At 45.4% G+C, this 22,691-nt stretch overlaps 1 protein-coding gene across 1 annotated transcript; it reads left to right on the top strand.

Annotated features, from left to right (window-relative positions):
• The first annotated feature begins 548 nt into the window (after positions 1–548).
• Positions 549–20,883, top strand: CSRP3 (cysteine and glycine rich protein 3). The gene is made up of 6 exons (XM_061158396.1): positions 549–558; positions 10,847–10,986; positions 15,098–15,266; positions 17,005–17,137; positions 19,040–19,133; positions 20,661–20,883. Exons 2-6 carry the CDS (start codon positions 10,875–10,877, stop codon positions 20,735–20,737), a joined length of 585 nt encoding a protein of 194 aa, XP_061014379.1. The 5' UTR covers positions 549–558; positions 10,847–10,874; the 3' UTR covers positions 20,738–20,883.
• The last annotated feature ends 1,808 nt before the right edge of the window (positions 20,884–22,691 follow it).

The following is a 22,691-nucleotide window of genomic DNA, read 5'->3' as shown; positions in this document are numbered from 1 at the left end:
TTTCCCAAGCTGCTTTGAAGAGATTATCTAAGTATCATTCCAGACACCCATCACTCTTATTTTTAGCTCTGAGTTTCCTTCACAAGAACAGTGACCTGTGTCTTAGAGTTCCAGAGGGCGCCCAGATATGGTTCATGATTCATGTGCAGGTACTTTGCATTGATTTCCAGGAAGGTCAGGGGAGTGGGAGCCTGGAAAAATGATTTTAGGTGTAATATCCTTCCTTGGTTTTGTTCGTGTTCCCTCCACTTGATCAGAAATGCACAGTCCACAAATTGATCCCTGCATGCCAAAGGCGATTGGAAAATACAACAAAACCCAGGCGATACAGTTCTCCAAGGGCCTCGCAGCTGGTGTGGGGGGAACGACACTCAGGGCTTTGGTCACAAGCTATTTTCAGCCTCTGATAGCAGTTGTGTTACTCATGTCTCATTCACCCCCTCCCCTCAGCCTCCCTCCCCTTCCCTGAACCGCGGGCCAAGGCTGGTGACGGCCCCCCCCTATTTAAAGAGGACGTGAGCCCCCTTATGCAGCTGAGCCGACAGAGATCACAGACAGGTGAGTGGAGCGAAGGGCATCAGGCCTGGAGGTGGGCTGGCCTGGGGGCCCGTTGGGACTAGGAGGGGTCCTGTAGAGTAAGGGTGTGTTTCATAGAGTAAGCCTGTATTTCTTTCAAGTGCCACGAGCCACTCTGGTTCTGTGTGAGGAGGCTCAAGTTATGCTCGACTCTGGGGTGGACCCAGTTGTCTAGAACACTCCTAAAAGGGTGATTAGCATTTGAGGGTGCAAGGAAAGCTCACAGAGAATGAGTCTGGGATCATTTTTGGTCTAAAACTATTTTGATGGAATAATGTTTCTTATTGTCTTAGTCAAAAGACGTGCATTCTAGTCCTAGGATCACATAAAGAATGACGTGTGACTTTGAGAAAGTTCCTGCCCTCAGGGTCTTGGTCCCCCCTGCCAGGATCACTATAGATGTGCTGACATTTTCCTAAACTGTGAAGCACTGCGCAAAGTGGTTACAATAGACACGATACAGCAGAAGCCACCTTTCCAATGCTTAAAATACAAGGATTTGTTCTTTTTCAAAAGGTGTGAGTGAGTGACTCAAGATTTCTACAGTTCACCTTATCCTGTCTTGTACTTCGGTAAAACTCAAGAGTCATTGATTTTAAAACTGATTTTATATCCCAAGGATGTTCAGCAACAGGCTTGCTCTTAGTCATTTGAAACTAATCGAAACAAACTCCCCCCAAAAAACATGGCTCTGTTGAAAATCCATTAAAATTTCTGTTTCCTGGGAAGATAATTCCCAGCTGGGGCTTGAGGGGTGATTCCCATTGTTTCCTCTAGATTTCAGTACAGGATTTTGCTGTTGCTGTTATTGTTATATCCCAGTGAATGACAGGCATGAGTGTGGCTGAGAATGAGAAACAAGTGAAAATGCTGCCCAGGGATCAGAGCCTCTAATTCCTGTTCCCTTCACTGAGCCAAGGTGATGGTGAACAGGTCTGAGGACCCCTGTCTCTGCAGTACAATTTACAGTTCATTGCCATCGATGAGCTTGTACTGACTTGTCTCCTGAATGCAAGGAAGGGTGGGCATCAATACAAAAAGGGCAAGAAAATGGGGAAAACCTGTGTCCTCAGTTTATATTTTGGGGACTGAACTGCAACGCTGGGTACATTCAATTCATCGCAATGTGTATAAAACTTCTTTATGACCCAGAAAATGTCAGAGATTCTTCTGGCTTGACTTCGGTTCCATTCTGAACAACTCAGTCCTTAAAACAAGCCCTGCCTGTTGGTAGGGGCACAGGTGACCCCCAGGCTCAGCACCCTCTCAAACGGGCAGACAGCTGCTCCGCAGCCCCCCACACAAGCCATCCACTGGAGATAGAGGAGGTAGGGGGTTGGGGGGCAGAGAAAGAGAAGGAAAGAGTGAGCAGGATCTTTCAACAGACAAATCGCTACCGTCCTCTTGGAAAAAGTGGAGACAGACTCTTGGGAGAATACAAATTCAGAAATCCTGGGGGCCTTCCTTGGTGGTCCAGTGGTTAAGAATCCACTTTCCAATGTAGGGAATGAGGGTTTGATCCCTGGCTGGACTTCCCTGATCTCTCAGTTGGTAAAGAATCTGCCTGCAATGCTAAAGACCCTGCTTTAATTCCTGGGTGGGCAAGATCCCCTGGAGAAGGGATAGGCTACCCACTCCAGTATTCTTGGGCTTCCCTTGTGGCTTAGCTGGTAAAGAACCCGCCTGCCATGCGGGAGACCTGGGTTTGATCCCTGGGTGGGCAAGATCCCCTGGAGAAGGAATAGGCTACCCACTCCAGTATTCTGGCCTGGAGAATCCCATGGACTGTAGAGTCTATGGGGTTGCAAAGAGTCAGACACGACTGAGCAACTTTCACTTTCTTTCACTGGGGATCTAAGATCCCACATGCCATAGGGCAACTAAGACTTTGTACCAGCCTGCACACTGCAAAGAAGACCCAGTGCAGCTAAAAAAAAAAAAAAAAAAGTTCATGCTTAAAAAAAAAAGAAATTCTGGGAAGGAAATAGAAACAAATGAAGAGCCTCAGCCATAGAGGCAGTTCAAATTCTAGCTTTGAATGTCACTTCTCTGAGTTTCCATCTCTGAACAGTAAAAATTAAAGTTAGGACACCTATCCCAAGGGCATTTGTTAGAAACAAATGGAATAAAGTATGAGAAACTAGTCTGTAAGCTTAGTAAAACTGGACAAATAGTCAAGGCCTCAGAGAAAAGGCAAAATCGAACCCGGGTCTCCTGCATGTGCAGGCAGATTCTTTACCATCTGAGCCACTACAAGTGTGATGATAGAAGTCGAAGCAAATAACAAGCTGACCAAGAGTTAGATGATTAACCTGTTTTACAAGAGGAAGGACACAGACAAGGAATATAATACACAGGAAACAGGCAGACTTCCAATTAGAAGTGTGCTGCTCAGATTTTTGGGAGTACTATATCCAAGAGCAGGACTTCACAGCCAAAGAGAAATGGGATGCCTTCAACTGTGAAGAATCACAGTTATTCATCACAGTGAAGGAAAGCAGGAGAAGAGACAATCATTGTCTTCTTATTGGGGCAAAAAAAGACAGAAGCTTCCCTGAGCCTGACCAGGGACCTGATCATGGGAAAGGGGGAGGATCATGAATTGTTGGTTGTTTACTGCCCTGTGAACAAAGTTAGCCTATTTAAGTGTCACCAAAAGTTCTGCAAGACATCATTCTTCAGAGGAAGTAACGAAAGTTCAAAGAAGCAAAGTAATCACTCAGGGGCACACGGCTAGGAAGTGGCTGAATCAGCATGCAAACTAGAGTGCAACATGGTCTTTAAAAACAAATTATAAAGGCCAAGAGAGAACCAAGTGAGTTTCTGTGAGTAACAGTCGGCCACATCTCAGAGACGATTTCAGAAAAGATAGAATATAACCCGTGCGCTACAAGCCTTAGTTTGAGGGGCAGGTGTGTCTACTCTGTCTGAATTTTAAAAGAGCTGGGTTTATTTTTGTACTGGGATTAAGTGACCTATGCTCCCCGGGCTTTGAGAAAGCGCCTCTGGAAGGGGGACTTCATGTATTTCTTCAGAAGCTTAGCAGGAAGCTGCTGACCTTGAATGTCCTACCCAGGGGGAGCCCCAGTCTCCCTGGGCCACAGGGACGCTGTTTGGGTTCACTGCTTCCCTTCCAAGTCCAGAGCACCAGCAAGGTCAGCGGGTATTAGGCACCAGAACTGCCAAAGTGAGGAAGTGGGTGACCCAGGGCACAGGCTCAGAACCCTGCCAATGTGCTGTCCCTGGTGCCAGGCATCCTGACCCCCATCCCCCTGCCCCCCAAGGAGGCTTCATCTGTTCTTGGGTACAGCACACTCTGAAGGCTGAAAAACAGAGTGGGTTCACAGTCTGAACAGAAGAGCCATGGAGAAGGAGTGGGAAAGATTTATTTAAGAAAATGGATTTTAGGGGCTTTCCTGGTGGCCCAGTGGCTAAGACTCTGTGCTCCCAATGCAGGGGGCCCAGGTTCAACCCCTGGTTGAGGAACTAGATCCCACATGCCATAACTAAAGATTTTCCATGCTGCAACAAAGATCGAAGATCTGGCTCAGCCTAGTAAATACATTTTTAAAAAAGAAAAGAAAATGGATTTTAAAACTGGAGATTAAAAACACTAACAGTAATAATGAAAGCAACTAAAATTATTAAACACCTGCTATGTGTAAGCATTTATATATAGTATCTTCGCTATTACTGCTGTCTTATTTAACCAAAAACAACCTTCTAAGAAAAGCCTTCTCATCCTCTCTTTATGTACATGATGACACTGAGCTCAAAGATTTTGAGTAATTTGCCCACAGTTGAATAGATAGTGTTTCTTGAACCCTGGTTTGGTTCTTTCCAAAGCCCTTGCTTTCCCACATTATCTGTTTTACCTGGATGAAGAAACTAAAGAGGCAGTATTTAAGAACAAACACCTCTGGGCAGCTTCTCTGCTAGGTGAGGCTCCAATCACCAATCAGATCCCTAAATCTGTATCAGGGCTTGAAGCACCCTTGAAAGGGCTTCACTACATTGCAGCCACTTGGCCATCCATCCCAAGCTAAGTCAAGAGGGAGAAAGAACTCTCCAGTCCTAAAGGAGCTCTTTCCATGTGTGAGGAGCACTGACTCTAAGAAAGTCCTTTATTTTACTGAATTGAATTCCGCTGCCCCATTACTCCCACCGGTGAGTACTCTCTCTGCCCCACAGAGAGATGACAGGTCAGTAAGACCCCAGTTCCTGCCACCTGTGAAGGTTGGTTAAAGGAGTTGCCGACCCTGGACCCCTCTCCAGGGACGTGGGACAGAGAACCAGCTTAACTGGGGCTTGCATTATGGTTCTGCTGCTTACTGGCTACGGGACCTCAGACTTTAGCTTTAGCTTTCTGTGCCTCAGTTTTCTCATCTACAAAATGGGAATCACAACATTTGCTCTATAGGGCTGTTGTATGAAAAGTAGCATATATAGAGCAACTGACACTCGGTAAACAATAAATAGTAGCTAAGGTTAACAGAAGAACACAGCTTTGGACTTAGAGCCACCTAAGTCCCACCCTAGCCATGGGACACAAACTAGCCAAGTATGGCCAAAACAACTAGCCACCTGAGCAATGTAATTTCCCTCAGATTCCTTGCTTCTGTCTCTAAAGTGAATGTTGTAAGCACCTATCTTGAAGCGTCGCTGTAAAGATTAAATGAGATTTGCCACAGGGCCTGGTCCAAGGGCCAGGCTCCAGACAATTTGACTCAATAACAACATGACTATATTAGTACTGATTATCACTTGGATTCCAGATACGTGTTTCTATGATCCAAAATCTTTGCTTCAGCCAGTGTAGACAATTTAACTCACTATGTGGAATCAGGCCTCTAACAGAACAACCAACACTGAGATAAAAACAGCATTGTCGCTGGCGGTGTCTGCTCAAAGCCCTTGGCCTAAGGATTCCCTCCCTGGCTCTTTAATGGACCCCTAATAAAGAAAAAGCAGAATCACTGAGCACCCATGTTATCTACCTCACCCACTTTTGCCCTAAGGTATCACCTTTCAGCTCTATAGTTGGTAGTTTAAAAAAGAAAAAGCAAGTATTGAATTAGGAAGAATGTGTCCAAAATACACAGTACAGTAATATTTTTTAAAATTAAGACAGATGTGTGACAACTTAGAGTTATTGCAGGACTCATCAGCTTTTACATTTTATAATACTCTGCAATTTCACTCACTCAAACAACTACCATCCTCCCAAAAATAGTGAAATAGATGAGACTCTTATGCCTATTTTAGAGAGAGAGATTGAAGTTCAGAGAGCCTGCATGGTTTTCCCAGATCACACAGCTTCGAAAAGGCCAGGCAGAACTAGAACTCTGGCCTCCTACATCTCGTTTACTGTCTTCAGTCCCCACAATAGCGCATTCCCAGTATAATCTCTTCCACAGCATTATTCATTAAGAAATCCACCCAGGTAGCTCTCACTGGGACCTGGGTATTCAGCAGTCTGGAGTCCACCCTCTCCCTAGTTGACACGGCAGGGTCTGGCATTCTCTTTCATCCTCTTAAATCCCAGACTGCCCCCTGTTTTAATCCTGACTCACAGACAAGACCATCTCTGGGCCTGGCCCAGGGAGTAGCGCCAGGTGATGTGATGGAGACTCTGATCCAGGTGACAGATGGGGCTGAGTGACGGGCAAGCCTATATTTGGTGTCCCACCTTCAGTGACCCTTGCCTGTGCCAGGCAACGCTGATAAACAAGTGGCCCATCCCTTGTACCTTGCCAGAGTAAACTTGCACTCCCGGCCTGGCTCGGGGAATGTTGAGACACAGGAGGAATTCCAAAGCCACGCGAGAGGCTGAGAAGGTTAGGTATGTAAGCCAAGACCTAAAGGTTCTTTCAAATCATAGGGACTTAATTAGCAGATGGGTTCTATTTGAATAACCTGAAATAAAGTGAGTTAACAATGACTTACCGTTGAACAGCTTCTCAATGCTGCTTTAAATTCCATCATCTTTCCATGACCTTCACAAGGATCCTGTGAGGAAAGTGCAGGACATAACCTTGTCATTTTTCAACCACTTTCAAGGCCGCAAGGTCAAGATTAAAACCTGTGTCTTCCCATTCAGGCTGCTTTACAACACACTCTGCCTTTTGGCCGTTGAGCATCCAAAGAAGAAATCAGAGATGTCTCTTGCGTTAAGCCCCCATAGCTATGCTTCCATCTTTAGAAGTGGAACAGAGCACCTGTTTAATTGAATGCTTATGGATTTCTATTTTGTGTCCTGATGTCTTGATAAATGTATGTCAGATATTTATGATCACTTAAAAACAACCTGTGCAGGCTCCATTACCTTGTGAATAGCTATTATCTGTAATCTTATACTTACTTTGAAAAGTACCATGTGTAGACAACTGCTGAACACACACGCACAATCCCCCTAAGAGGCATCTTTGTCTCCCATTAAATTGCAAGACATGCCAATGAAATCTCCATTGAAGACGTGAAATGAGAAATTTGACCTGGGGTTGTTTTCATTGAAAATTTTCATGTCATTAATTTCACAAGTCACATTTCTAGATATGTGTGACATTACTTCTCTATTTTATATTATGTTGAAACTCAGGATCAAAATGAACACGAGCAAAATTACATGATTCTATCCTTTTCCAAAAATGTATCATCTTTAGTTAGAGAAGGATGGATCTTTGAAAAAGAAGTTGGCTAAAATATTACCCCCAAATGTCTACTTTTCTTTTTTTTTTTTAAATATTTATTCATTTATTTGGCTGCACCAGGTCTCAGTTGCAGCATGTGGGATCTAGTTCCCTGACCAGGGATCGAACCTGGGCCCCCTGCATTGGGAGCTCAGAGTCTTAACCACTGGGCCAGCAGGGAAGTCCCCAAATGTCTACTTTTCATGCTTCATCTTGTGTGTACATGAGGTCACAATATTAAAAATCTAATCTGCCCCTAAAAGTAAATATAAACAATTTGAGCTCTTCTGGGTGTTTTAAGATCACCAAGCCTCTCTATGTGCTCTTTTCTGTGCCTGAAATGCTCTTTTTCCTTTTCTCTGTCCTGTAAACTCTTATCCACCTTCCAATCCCCATTTAGACATGATGTTTTCTGTGACCTCTAACAACTCACTGCTTTCTTCCCCAATCTAAATGTAGGTAAGTGGGTAAGTCATTTCGTCCTCTAAATTTGCATAGCACATCCCCAAAGACTCTTCTCTGGTACAGAGTATTCTGGTTCTTGCCTATCTTCCTAGATATCTTCCTAGAATGTAGGCTTCTCAAGGCTAGGGGATGGGACACAAAGTATCCATCTTTATAAGCTTTCTCCTCCTCGATTCTCTCACCAAGAAATTAGAGCAGTGTCTGACACACGACAGAACGTGAAAGGTAAAAGTGAAGTCGCTCAGTCATGTCCGACTCTTTGCGACCCCATGGTCCGACTCTTTGTGACCCCATGGACTATACAGCCCTTGGAATTCTCCAGGCCAGAGTAATGGAGTGGGTGGCCTTTCCCTTCTCCAAGGGATCATCCCAACCCAGAGATCAAACCCAGGTCTCCTGCATCGCGGGTGGATTCTTTAGCAGCTGAGCCACAAGGGAAGCCCAAGAATACTGGAGAGGGTAGCCTAGCCCTTTCTCCAGAGGATCTTCCCGACCCAGGAATTGAACCGGGTCTCCTGCATTGCAGGTGGATTCTTTACCAACTGAGTTATTAGGGAAGCCCAATACATGACACATGATAGGTGGCCCTAAATGCATGGTGATTAAATGAATGAATGAATGAATGAATGAATGAATGAATGCAGACTTGACCCCAAGCCTTTCAATTAAAAATCCATTACTCTTGCCACTCTATTAAACAACCTGAACTATAGAAATAGCACTAAAGGTTTCCTTTTTAAAAAAACGTTTTGGGGAATTTCCTGGAGGAGTGGTTAGGGGGCTGCCCAGGTGGCTCAGTGGGTAAAGAATCCACCTGCAATGCAGGAGACAAAGGAGATGTGGGTTCAGTCCCCAGGTTGGGAAGATCCCTTGGAGGAGGGCAAGGCAACCCACTCCAGTATTCTTGCCTGGAGGATCCCACGGAGAGAGGAGCCTGGCAGGGCTACCAGTCCATGGGGTCACAAAGAGTCAGGCACGTCTAAAGCAACTGAACACGCATGCATGCCAGTGGTTAGGACTTGGCGCTTTCATTGCTAAGGGCTCAGGGTTCAATCCTTGGTTGGGGAACTCAGATCCCACAAGCCTCATGGTGTGGTTATATTTTCTAAGATTTCACTGGATGAAAAGAAGAGCCTGTTTCTCTGAGAGGAAGGGTAGGATGTTTCTAGCTAACATAACCCATTTTTGGAAGCAAGGAAAGCTCCTTATAAAGCATGTAGATGGAGAGTTTCCCTTTTGTGCTAGTGTTGGGTTCCATGATCTGTTTGCTGTTTACCTTCTGTTTCTTAGCAAAACCTGTCTCAGTTATGAGGCTGGAAGACACAGTCCATACCAGGTGACCCAGGAGGCTTAGTGTTAATTGTCAACTATTATAAGAAGGTGACTGGCTTCCTGGAAGGGAAGGAGAAAGTCGAAGCAGCCACTTGGAATGGTCTGATAGCACTTGGTGCCAATGACAAGATGACACACCAGGCTTCTTACAAACCAAAGGACCCCAGAGAAAACTCAGCCCCCTGGGACTGACAGGATTTCAGAGATTTCACTGAGCATTGATAGCTTATTTTAGAGCTCCTCTGGGGAAACAGAAAACTGGATTCATTCTTATACACAGACACAGAAGGAAAGAGGAAAAAAAATTCCTGATGCCTCTCCTAGCCTGATATCTCTTAAACACAGTTCTCTAGTGAGGGGACAAGGGTGGCCTGGGGCTGGCTGTCAGCAGCTCCTGGCAACAGAAGGTGCTTAAAGGATGTGGGCAGACTCACAGGAACATCACCTGGCTCCTGGAATCACACTGTCCCTGAGAGCAGTGATAAGCACCTTCCTGCACATCCTGTAAACAACTCTGTGAAGCAGCAAAGAAGGACTCTCTTCATAGCACAGGTGGGAAAACAGATGTAAAGAGACACTATGAAGTTCATTTCCATGCACACGGCAAGTTGCCGGTAGCCCTAAAGGCAGGAGGTAGGTTTCCAAACCACTGATCTAGTGTGATGCCAACATAGCTCATTGCCTGGGCAATGATATTTCTTAAAAAGGAATTAATGGGTAGATGAAATGAATCCGAAGAGAGTTTTAAAATATTACATATGTATATATATTTTTATCAGGGCTTCCCAGGTGGCACTAGTGATAAAGAACCTGCTTACCAGTGCAGGAGACCTAAGAGATGTGGGTTCAATCCCTGGGTGGGGAAGATCCCCTGGAGGAGGGCAACCCACTCCAGTCTTCTTGGCTAGAGAATCCCATGGACAGAGAAGCCTGGCAGGCTACAGTCCATGGGATCTCAGAGTCGGATACAACTGAAGTGGCTCAGCACACACGCAAGATTGGTGAAGGCTTTGCTAACCAAAGGATGGTTCACTCCTAGCAGCATCAGCCCATCCTGGAGTCTCAGACATGCAGAACTTCCTCCCCTCCTCAGATCAACCAAAGCAGAATCTGCATCTTAGCAAGATCCAAGGGGACTCAGGAAACACTTAGCTAGAAAAAAATACCATCATCATAGGTTATTTCCACTTCTGAAGGAACAGTTTTAAAAACACCTACATGGAAAAAAATAACAATATTGAATATTTGCATACAATTTCAGATACACAAAACCAGTTTATCCATTCTTTCTGAGAACCCTGTGAGGTACACAGGAACAGTGACTAGCAATTTTTAACAGAAGAGGAAACTGAGACCCACAGTAGCAAAGTGACTGGCTCAGAGCTTGCTCTGAGTGTCTGAGCTTATCCGTCGACTTACACACAATAACCATTTGCTGAATGAATGAATGAAGCACCAACAAACTGGGGCTTGACCCTGGTCTGCAGACCATCACATTACCAAGGGTTGGTTCATTTTCTTTTTTTTAATTGAAGTATAGTTGATTTACAATGTTGTGTTACTTTCATCTGCACAGAAAAATGAATCCATTACAAATATATCCACTCTTTTTAAGATTCTTTTCCCATACAGGTCATTGCAGAGTATCGAGTGGTGTTCCCTGTGTTATTCAGTAGGTCCTTAGTAGCTATCTATTTTATATACAGTACTGTGTATATGTTGACCATGACTGGTTCACTCTGGAGGCCACCTAAATTGAGGGTATTTGCTTTATATCCTGCTAGACTTGACCTTGATCAGAGCGTCTTCAAGATGCCTAACTGGGGTGGAGGAGCGAAATGCGGAGCCTGTGAGAAGACTGTCTACCACGCGGAGGAAATCCAGTGCAACGGGAGGAGTTTCCACAAGACCTGCTTCCACTGCAGTGAGTTGGATGTGAACACCATGACAATCCCTGAGCGTACCAAGGGCACGCCAAAGCTCACCCTTAGCCACCGATACTGTGATCAGCTGTTCTCAGCAGATGGCCTCGGGACCCACGGCATCAGCATCCCCGGGGACCTTGTTAGGACTCTCACGCTGGGGCACCGCCTAAAGAAGGGACGGTGCTCTCCTGAGCACCCCCTCTCCAACCACGTGCCCGGCTCAAAGGCAGTTTCCCTGCAGCTCAGATTCAGAACAAGCTCCCAGTGGTGAAAACCTTGACCCCGTGGCGACATTTACAAAGTGTGACTTGGCAGAGAAAGGAAGCCATCACTTATCTACAGCCAGGGTGGACTTGGCTCAATGGGTTGTTCCCACAGGCCAGCGGTCACTGAAGCCAACTGCAATGGGTCTTTCCTAAGAAAAAGCCGGTGTCAGGCGAGGGGACAGCAGGGGCCGATTCTGGAAGGGTCAGAAAGGAAAGAGTTTGGGACACCATCAACTTGACAAGGGGAATCTTTACTGTCCCCTGCTGGACACAGTTTCACAAATGTCAAAACTAGGGGGACATTTAAGACCCTGTGGTCCACCCGGGAGCCAGGCTCTGCCCAACTCATGTGACTCTGGACAAGTCATTTCTCATCTCTAAGCCTGGGTCACAGGCATCTGCAACAGAGCCAGGAGCAGAGTCTGTACCTTCAGACTCCCAGTCTAGTCTCCTCAACCCGACTGCCTTCTAGTCTCCTAGCAGCTTATTCCTATTTTAGCAGAGCAGTTCTGTTTTGGGCACTTACCTTCTTTGCTTCCCTCCAGTAGGTCTGGCTTAAGGGTTAGTCTTACTGGACATTTGGCAGACGCTCTCCCTGCCTAGTGCTCCATCCACCCTCATGTCTTACCCAGCAGCCACAAGGCATCATGCTGCCTCAAACTGTTTCAAACAGAACTGCAAGGGTCGGGCTCCATCTGTTAGGGCATGGAGACCCTTCATCCTCCAGTAACAGTAATGTTTTATCTGCTGTAGAAGTTTCCATTATCCTGTTTCCAGGATACCTCCCACAACAAACATAATTCTCACCGAGGAACAGGGGAAAACGCTGCTGTGAGTGATTGGATTGGTGAATTTACCAATGCTTTAGGTTTTAATGATGGGTAATTAATTTTAAGTCATCATACATCCATCAGATTCACCATTATCACCACAATTATCCAGAAGTTGTTGCTCAAAAGGATTTATTCCATAACCCTCTGACTTCAGTCCAAAAATAGCGAGTGTTCTTTTAAAAGAGTAGGGATAAGAAATACTGGAAAGAACATTGGAATTGGAGTAAAAATTACTAGGGTTTGAGTTTGAACCCTGCCATGCACTATAACTGCGTGATCATGTAAGTCATTTCACCATGGTGAGCCTCAATTTCCCCATTTATAAAACAGAGATGGTTATACCTGCCACACTAGTTGTTATAAGAAGAAAGCTGGGGTTCTTCGCCTGAAGTCCAGTTCTCTAGGCCTTTATTTTCCTTTCATCAACTTGGATATCTGAGTGGGAGCAGGCAATGATAGCAATGCTTTCCATGGTGAGGGGTGTCTTGTCATTCCCAGGAAGCAGGAAGATGCCCTATTTAATGGACCATGTAGAAAGGATGTGAGCATTTACATCCCTTTCAACCCTTGGATATTCTTAGAACTCGCGGGTGGGATGGGGGTCTGAGCAGGTTTCAGCAGTGGTGGACAGAGGCATTCTGGAGCAGAGGATGCTTTTCTATAGTTCCATCACAAGACTGATCTGTCCACACGTCACCCTGTAATTGCTGGAAATAGGGGCAGAATACCTTAGTTTGTCTCTCGGCCAGTGTTCTCCAAACTTCTAGACAAATCTTAATCCTTCCTACCAGCGCGGTACAAAAAAAATATAATGCAAGCCACATATAGAAAATTTTTCCAGTAACTCTATTTTTAAAAACATAAAAAGAAACAGGTGAAAATTTTAAACATTCAACCCAACATATAAAAAATAATAATTTCAATGTGTCACCAATACACACATTATTACCTCATGTGGTGGGCAAGTGGCTACATATTACACAGCACAGCTCTGCTGCGCCTGGGTGTGAAAGTTGGTCAGAAGTCAGGGAGTGGCTACAGAACTATTTAGGACAAGACAGGGCCCAGGAAGTCCCAGAGTGATGGGAATGAGCACTGGTGTAGGGTCAACGGGATCTGAGGCTGGCTCTGCAATTTACTGCTGTAAAATCACGGACAAGTCACTGATGCATGCATGCATCAATTCACTCACTCATTCACTCAACAAATGTTTACAGAGGACTAACTTTGGACTAGGCTCTGTGCTGTGTTCTGGGGATATTAACACAGTTTTCCCCTCAAAGAACTCAGTCTATAACATCAATAAATATTCAACAAGTTGATCTGGAGATTAGGAATGACAGTGACAAGAAGGGCAGAGATAGGTATACACTTAATATGCTGAAATATAAGGCACTTCCCCCGCAAATTATTCCTCACAGAAAGGGTTCACCTTGGCTTCAAAGCCTTATAAAGTCTCTCATGCTACAGGATGGTCTCTCAGTTTATTTAAACTTTTTTAATCAGAAAATTTAACACACATAATATTGACATGATTGTTTAATGAACTCCCATATGCCTGTTTCTCCAGCCACATAAACACCGACCTCTGGCCAACCCCACCTCTTCTACAACCTTATCTTCTCTGTCTCTTGTATTCAATTACTTACTTTTTGAAAAAAATAAATTACCATTTGAGAAAGGCATATTAGCTTGAAACAATGTCATTAAATGTTGGATTACTTATAGAGGTCACTTAATGGAACTGGTTTTCTAAAATGGAGGCAAACAAATTGAATGCACATGTATTATTATTCCTGGGAATATGACCTCACTATTATAAGCACTGCTTATCACCATAAACAGTCTTTAAGGCTCATCATTATAATGTGGTACAGCAAGGTATTAAGCTGTGGAAATCCTACATACTTTTAAAGCTGCCCTAATATTTTGTTATTAGCTACTTCTTGTTGAGACACAGATTTCAAGGTGACAGCCTCCTGCTCAAGGAGACAGGGTTGCCTCTCAGATACAGACAGATGTGGGGATGAGCTGCTCTGGGGAGCTGGGTCAGCTGCCTCAGGAAGACACTTGAGAAGGGAGATGTTGAAGCTGCAGAGAAATAATTTGGATGCAATTTGTTTCCTGAATTTGTGTTAGATTAGAAAAAAGGTAATGTCTCCAAAGCAACATATTTTTTATTTATATTATTAAATATTATAAGTGGGTATTTGGCACCTTCATTTCTATCCTTAAACATTTATTTATTCAAGTTGGCAAAAATTTTTTTCTATCAATTGAAAATTTTAATTAATAGATTTTCTATGAAACTTCTTTTTGGAAAAATACCCTTACGTACTATGTATAATCTATGTAATAACTATACTAATGTCTAGTATCACCCACACTTTACATTAGGTGATATACAGTGACTTGAGTCAATGGAAGCCTAAGAGCAGGTCTACCCTTTCATTACTTCCCCTGCTTCCAGAACTGGATCAAAAGTAGTCTCAGCAGCAATTATCTCCCTGAATAATCACAGTGCCCTTCAAAGTCCATTTTAAATAGAGAAACTGCTCAATGCTGATTCTGATGTGATTAAAAAAAAATAATAAGTTCCTCCCCTGCCTCACCCCCTGCCTACCCCCACACATATACACTCACACTTTCCGAAGTCATTTGGGGTGAGACACTCGGAAATGCAGGTTGTCCACACTCAAGGACAGCTATTCTGAGCCGGTCTGAGACCACACACTGGGTTCCAGTCCTGGTTGCCACCTCTTTCCAGCTGGGCACCGCTGAAAACACTACTTCCCTTCTCTGTGCCCTCATTTCCTCATCTGTGAAACAGGACTGTCTCGGAAGTCTGCCTCAGGACAGATGCACAGGTCAGGAATCAAAGTTGTGTGCTTGGCTTGGGGGGCCCTTGTGCTGGGCCCCTTGGTCCTTGGCAAGGGGGTCCTTGCACTAGTTGTGCAGGGAAGGAGGGAAGAACTGCAGCCCTAACTCCCTGACCCTCCTCTTCCCGGCAGTGGCCTGCAGGAAGGCACTGGACAGCACCACGGTGGCAGCTCACGAGTCAGAGATCTACTGTAAGGTCTGCTACGGGCGCAGGTATGGCCCCAAGGGGATCGGGTACGGACAAGGCGCTGGCTGCCTCAGCACGGACACAGGCGAACACCTGGGCCTCCAGTTCCAACAGTGAGTTACTGCCCCGCTTCTCCCTGCCAGGAAAGCCCCAGCTCTCAGGGTAGTTCATTCTGTTCCCATGGCAACGTCTTCTGGAGATGGGAGAATGGACCCCATTGTTGACTTGCCAACAACAGGAATACTCAGTCTGACCAAGTTCTAACAATGTGTCATCTCTCCGAAGACTCTCTTTAAATTATCTGCCTTTCTAAAGGGCAATTACTTTTACACCATGGCTCTTGGTTTGCATGTCAAGAGAAAACCCAGAATGTACAGATGTCCTATTGTTTGACCTTTGCAAAACTACATGGAGTCTCTTTCCTTCCCCTTTGAGCATTTCTGTGTAAATTACATATAGACGGCAGGGACGCAATGGCCCTTCTCTGTGTGTGTGTCACTGGAAGATCTCTCCCCTTGGGTTGTAAGATGACTAATGTCTGCATTGTAGGGGGGGAGTGGGTCCAGGGGGATGGATTGTGCTGAGTAAACAATCAATTCTGACTGTTCTTCGGGTCTCCTGGCTGCCCTGTCTGTTACCAGGACAGTGTTGAGGTTTCCCTAGCATTATCCTAGGGAAGCAGAGATTTCACACTGTGCCACCTCCATCTACCAGTCTGTTCTACTTGATGATCGTGCTGACCTCCAGCCCAAAACTGAGTATACAGACTGACAGTCACTGGCCTGCAGCTGCTGTCTGGCCAGCTGGTACCCGGGCTCAGCTCTGCAGTGGGACTGGCAGAAAGGCCCAACCCAGTGGAGGCAGCGTCCCCCAGAGATCAATGAGAGCATCTGAAGAGTCATCTGGTCCCTTTCAAAGAGCACAGCCCATGGTAGAGCCTGTAAAAGTGCAGGGATGTGTGATTTGTCATTTAAATTTTTCTCATCACTCAACTCCAACTGGAGATGCTATTTAAAAAAGAAAGATGCTACCAGCTGCAATCTCTGCTTCACATTACCCAAAGCTCACTGTTCTATGCTAGGGCTTTTCTGGGGTGCTGCACAGACAGAAAGAGAGTCTGGAGACCTGGCTTTCATCCCAGCTCCACCAGTTATGAGCTGCTGACACCTTGGGCAGTTACCCCTCTGGCCCTTACTCTCCAGCTACTCCTACCTACTTTAGAGGGTTATGATGAGACTCAAACGATAAATGTACAAGGAAACACCAAAAGATAAGGAAATGCAGGGTTATTACTGTGCCTCTCTCTTAGACATGGCTCTCAAGAGGGCAGGTGACCTTTGGATGCAGGGTGACGATCTGAATTGTGACGAGGCATGCATCAGCTCACTGGACTATGGTTTGTTTAGTATCAACTGTCCAGATGCCATCTTGCCTTGTAATATTTTTACTCATTTTGGAAAGCAGACCTGTGGGTTTCCAGACGGTACAGATAAACCCTAAATGTGCAATCAGGATAATAACACAACAACAGCAATAATACAAGCTACATACATGGAACACTTGCTAAGTGCTTTACAACGGAAAGGAAAGACGTAAATGAATTCCTGCTAACATTCATTAGCCCTTACAGCATGCCAGGCAGGTGCTGCTCCAAGTGCTGTAGTCACCTGGCCTCATTTAACCTTCTCAACAGTGAGGAAGGTTACAGCCGGGAAGGCACTGTAACTATTCCCACTCTCAGATGAGGAGTCTAAGGCACAGGGAAGTTTAGTGACTGGCTCAAGGTCACACAGCTAGTACTATTTGCCAAGGGAAGTCTCTAGGTTTCATTCATTTGTCTATTTCGACCAGGTCCCCAAAGCAGGCACGTTCAGCCACCACCAGCAGCAACCCTTCCAAGTTCGCCAAGTTTGGAGAATCAGAGAAGTGCCCTCGATGCGGAAAGTCAGTCTATGCTGCTGAGAAGGTGATGGGAGGTGGTAAGGTAAGGACTTCCACAGGAGCCAGATGGGGACGTGTCCACCTCCACCCCTTGGGTTGGGAGGAATGAGAGTAGGAGGCAGACCCTCCTTAGGTCCCAGGAGCCACTCATCCTCACTTGCCTTCCTGGACTGTGATGGTCACCCTGCAGTGCCCTAGGAAACTGGAACTAGTGGAATTTAATGCAATGTGCATTAACTCACTAAAGGGAAGGCACCTAGCTAGGAGCTCTGGAGATACAAAGATACACAAGCTCCCTTGTCTTCAGTGTCCACAATCCTTCCAGAAAGTGTCAGTTCTGGAAGCTGAGGCCACTGCATAACTCAGCCTGTGCACCACACTGCACACAGCAAACACCCCACAGCATCTAGAAGTATCCTCACTCAGAAATGCTGTGGCAACAGGGAAGAGTCCTCGACCTCTGAGACAGTAACGCACACCTGCCCACAAGCTCCAGTTTCAGTCCTGAAGCCAGGGATTCGCCCAAGGATTTGAGCCTGAAGACAGACAAAGATCCTGTTTATACTAAACAGGGGGAGGAAGACCGCAGAGAGTGTCTTACTCCAAATATAGGGACTGTCTCCACCCCAGGACGGGCCATTTAAATACAGGCGAGGATCCTGGGCTGTGCATTGGGGACATGCAGATACCCAGAAGGCAGGCAGTCTTCTGGATCATCTTAAGCCACACAACTTTCTTCCATCAGAAATACAAGGAGAATACCAAAAAGACTACAAATAACAAATGCTAGAGGGGGTGTGGCGAGAAGGGAACCCTCCTAAACACTATTGGTGGGAATGTAAATTGGTACAGCCACTAAGGGAAACAGTAGGGAAGTTCCTTAAAAAACTAAAAATAGAGTTATCATATGACCCCACAATCCCACTCCTGGGCATATGTCAGAAAAGATGAAAACTCTTAATTTGAAAAGATACATCCGCCCCAAAGTTTACTGCAGCACTATTTATAAGAGCTAAGACACAGAAGCAACATAAATGTCTACCAACACAGGAATGGATAACAAATGTACACACACACACAATGGAATATTACTCAGACATCTAATGAAATGATGCCATTTGCAGTAACATGGATAGACCTAGAGATTATCATACTAAGTCAGAAAGAGACAGGCAAGTATCACAGGATATCACTTACATGTGGAATCTAAAACAATGTTACAAATGAACTTATTTACAAAACAGAAATAGACTCACAGACACAGAAAATGAACTTCTGGTTACCAAAGGGGAAGGGTGTGAAGGGATAAATTAGGAGTTTGTGGTTAACAGACACGCACTACTATATATAAAATAGATAAATAACAAGGACCTACCTGTATAAACAAAGGAACATATTCCATATCTCATAACTTATAATGGAAAAGAATCTGAAAAAGAATACACACACACACACACACACACATACATGTATCACTTTGCTGCATACGTGAACCCAACACTGTAAATCAACTTGCTTCAGTAAAACAAAGAGATACAGAGAGTTGAAAATGAGCCTGAATTCCCTAGATGATGGCCCGTTTCTTCACCTTTCTTTTTTCATTTTATATTCAACATGTTACCCACTGCCTCAAGTCCAAGTTCCCCTCTCTCCAGTTTATTTCTTGATCTTCTAGAAAGAGGAATCCTTCTTCTATTTAGTCTGTTCTGAAGGGATATATATGGAAATCACTTTGATAAATCCAGTTTCAGGGGTCCTAAGAATCGCTAGTCAAGCCATTTTCCTCAAACCCCTGGAAAAATGATTCTGGGAGCCAATCAGGTGGGTCAATGATTAGGACAAGGGCACTCCTTTATATGCTGCTGGTCAGGGGACTTAACAAGGAAGCAAATGTTCTGCCTGCCGTATTAAATATCCAACTGCCCTGCTCTCCTGTGCCCCACAGCCTTGGCACAAGACCTGTTTTCGCTGCGCCATCTGTGGGAAGAGTCTAGAGTCCACAAATGTCACTGACAAAGATGGGGAACTTTACTGCAAAGGTGAGTGGTTCCAGAGACTCTCCTGAGATGTTTTCCCAGGGAGGGTCTTTGGGAGGGAAAGCTGTGTCCCTGCTGAGAGGCCTGTGCCTGCCTAGAGGCATAGCTTCTCAGCCTGACCCGGGTTTGGGCTCCCAGGATGCAGGGCAAAGCCAGCCACGGAAGGGAAAGTAACCTCCTGCTTGACCCACTTCTGGCCCCCTCCATAGAAGCACGTGGAGGGACCTGATACTTAATAGATGCTCAGGGAAGTTCAGGGCAGCTGGGCACCTGGCGAGAGGGAGGCCAAGGAGGCAGCAGTGTCCTGACTGGCCTTGGAAGGGGTCTCGGGTCTGGGCAAAAACATCACAGTCCCTTCCAAAAACCTGAATGCTCTGTGTACGTGACTGGCAGATAGGGGTGATGGGAGGTTGGGGAGGATGAACTCCGTTTGGCCTCTGATGAATTTATCAAGACACACCTGTCTCCTCCCTCCCTCTTTCCTTCCTGACATGTCCGGTTCTGAAGTTGCACGTCACTTACTGATCACACAGAACTGACAAGCTGGTTTGCCTTTTGGTCCTCACAGGTCTGCCCCAAACTGCCTCCATCATCCCTCTGTCTTGCGGAGAGGAAGAGAGGCTTAGCTCCTTCCTGACACTGAGAAGAAGGGATGCTTTAGGGCCATGGCAGTGTGTCAGATCCTCAGAGCCTCTCCCAGCCCTATTCTGTTTCTCCGCAGGGTCCTCCCACCCTTTCCACTCAGTGATGGTGTTTAGGATCTCCGAACATGCGTGTTAGAGCCAGGGAGGAGTGAGAGGGAGGATATTACTAACCAAGACCGCAGGTGGCCCAGCTTCTCCCAGGCTGGGACCGGGTGGAAGCTGACGCAGTATCTGACAGGGACTGCCTGCTCCCGGTAGGAGAGGATACCGAGGGTCCTCAGCATTCATGGGCCAGAAGACTCTAGGCTGCTGCGGCAGCTGGTAGGGAGATCAACCTGCAGGGAAGTATTAATAACTGCATTCCCAAGTGCTGCAAGCTCTAGTAGAGGATGCCACACAATGCAGGGCATGGAAGGGGGAAAGTGATTCAGGAAAGCTTTCTTAGAAGAGAAGCTTCCTCTGGCTTTGGGAGGGGGTGTCCCAGGAACAGGGGTCAGTGAGTGCTAAGGCACCGAAGCTGGGACGTCATGGCTCATTTTAAGCACTGCAAGTAACTGTGTGTACCTGGAGGGCAGGGAGGGAGGCAGAAGGCAGGAAGGGATGGGGTTGGGCAAGCAACTGGCAGCCAGATTAGGGTGACTCAGAGAAAACGTCTCTGAACACACTTAGGAGAGTGCAAAGAAGCCTAAACAGTTTTATAGGCAGATATAAAATACAGTTCAATTTAAAAGGTAACTTATAAACACATTTATCAAAAGGATGCCTGGGAAAAAAAAAAAAAAGGATGCTTGACCCAGGTAAAATAACTGTGCTCAGATGGAGGGAACTGAGATAATGGTGCTGACTGACCCATCCTCTCCCCCGTTCTCTTCTCTCTCATCCACAGTGTGCTATGCCAAAAACTTTGGCCCTACAGGTATTGGGTTTGGGGGCCTCACACACCAAGTGGAAAAGAAAGATTGAAACGAGCACCGTGTCTCAGGTCTCTCACCAGCCTAAAGCATTTCCCAAGTAATCCTGCCCAGATGGAAACCCCTCCCCAACCTCCTCTCATTGGGAGCTGAACAGTATCTCTCCTCAGAAGTGATCACAGTCTTTACCCGAAGTTAGAAGAGCTCTTTGGAAGAAAATTATTAACAGTCAAGTCCAAAACAAAATGCTTTATTATTTATGATACCTGGGGTGGGAGAGACCAGAAATAAAATTTAAGTGACACTTTGTATGTCTCTGGATCTTTTCTTTCGAATAGGGGGACATTAAAAAAAAAGTTTTTTAACAAGTTGTGCAGAGCACGTAATGGATTTTGGTGTCAGCTGAGGTGAGGAGGGGGAGGAGGCAACAGGCAGAGGGAAGCAGTCTTCTAGAATCTGTCGGCTAAGCTTCTTTCTATTTAGCACAAATGGAGAAGAAAGCAGGGGGTCTCTGAGGAAACAACGTGGCAGCAAATTCTAAAAGGAATATCAAACTAATCAAACTGCTGAAGACCTCATCCTTTTCTCCTTACCACGGGCTTTGCAATATTACACATTTCGTGAGGACTCAGACATGGCAACAAAATGTGAAGTCTGCTTCTGTGGTAAACACAACATGAGCATGATTTTCTTTCATTCCGGGGCAATTCCCTAAGGTTTAGCAATTTTCTTAAAACTTCTCTGTCAAACTGCCAGCCTCACAAATGAAAGCCAGCCTCACAAATGAAAATGCAGCTGAGGAGGTCTGTCTCCTCAGCAAGACCTTGGCGGCTCAAGAGGGTGTGTTTTCTCACCTCTGCTTCTAACAATCACAGCATTTCTCCCGCTACCATGCAATTCTCAATTCTTTGCAGCAAATGAAAATCTATTGACAGAAATTATGAAACACGAGACTAAACTGTGGGGCTTTCTGTGCTCCAAGACCCAAGGAGATGTTTTTAAAATGAGCATTTGTCCGGGGCTGCATACTTGCTGTCACAGACAAGGCCCTGCACCGAGTTCATTCAGGTCAGTTCAGTCGCTCAGTCATGTCCGACTCTTTGCGACCCCATAGACTGCAGCACGTCCATAACCAACTCCCAGAGCTTGCTCAAACTCATGTCCATCGAGTCAGTGATGCCATCCAACCATCTCATCCTCTGTTGTCTCCTTCTCCTCCTGCCTTCAGTCTTTCCCAGCATCAGGGTCTTTTCAAATGAGTCAGTTCTTCGCATCAGGTGGTCAAAGTATTGGAGTTTCAGCTTCAGCATCAGTCCTTCCAATAAATATTCAGGACTGATTTCCTTTAGGATTACCTGGTTGGATCTCCTTGCAGTCCAAGGGACTCTCAAGAGTCTTCTCCAACACCACAGTTCAAAAGCATCAATTCTTCAGTGCTCAGCTTTCTTTATAGGCCAACTCTCACATCCATACATGACTACTGGAAAAACCACAGCTTTGACTAGAGGGACCTTTGTTGACAAAGTAATGTCTCTGCTTCTTTATTATGCTGTCTAGGTTAGTCATGGCTTTTCTTCCAAGGAGTAGGCATCTTTTAATTTCATGGCTGAAGTCACCATCTGCAGTGATTTTGGAGTCCAAAAAATAAAGTCTCTCACTATTTCCATTGTTTCCCCATCTATGAAGTGATGGGACTGGGTGCCATGATCTTAAGTTTTTTTAACGTTGAGTTTTAAGCCAGCTTTTCATAATACTGACTTCACTATTTACCTATTTATTATTTTCTGATGTTCAAAATGCAAATACATTTAACCATTTTGTTTGATTGGCATAAAAAGAACGGTTCAGGACAAAAAGAAAAACAGCTGGCCAGGGTTGTGTCCCATTACACTTTCAAACAAGTAATATACAAGTATGCTTCACTCACCCAGAGATTCTTGCTGGGGTGATTCAACCACTGAGTTCCTCTCAAATAGCCTGAGGATAGAAATATTGTACATTCCAAA

Source organism: Dama dama, chromosome 2 (genome assembly GCF_033118175.1).
Source record: "Dama dama isolate Ldn47 chromosome 2, ASM3311817v1, whole genome shotgun sequence".
NCBI lineage: Eukaryota > Metazoa > Chordata > Mammalia > Artiodactyla > Cervidae > Dama > Dama dama.
The sequence above is the reverse complement of the archived record's forward strand: the minus strand, read 5'-3'. Positions and strand labels throughout refer to the sequence as shown.

Excerpts from the sequence above, each read along its gene's own strand:
- CSRP3 (XM_061158396.1), top strand. The coding sequence starts at position 10,875 with ATGCCTAACTGGGGTGGAGGAGCGAAATGCGGAGCCTGTGAGAAGACT. Across the intron at positions 10,987-15,097 it reads CAAGACCTGCTTCCACTGCA|TGGCCTGCAGGAAGGCACTG; the intron begins GTGAGTTGGATG and ends TCTTCCCGGCAG. Across the intron at positions 17,138-19,039 it reads AGGTGATGGGAGGTGGTAAG|CCTTGGCACAAGACCTGTTT; the intron begins GTAAGGACTTCC and ends TGTGCCCCACAG.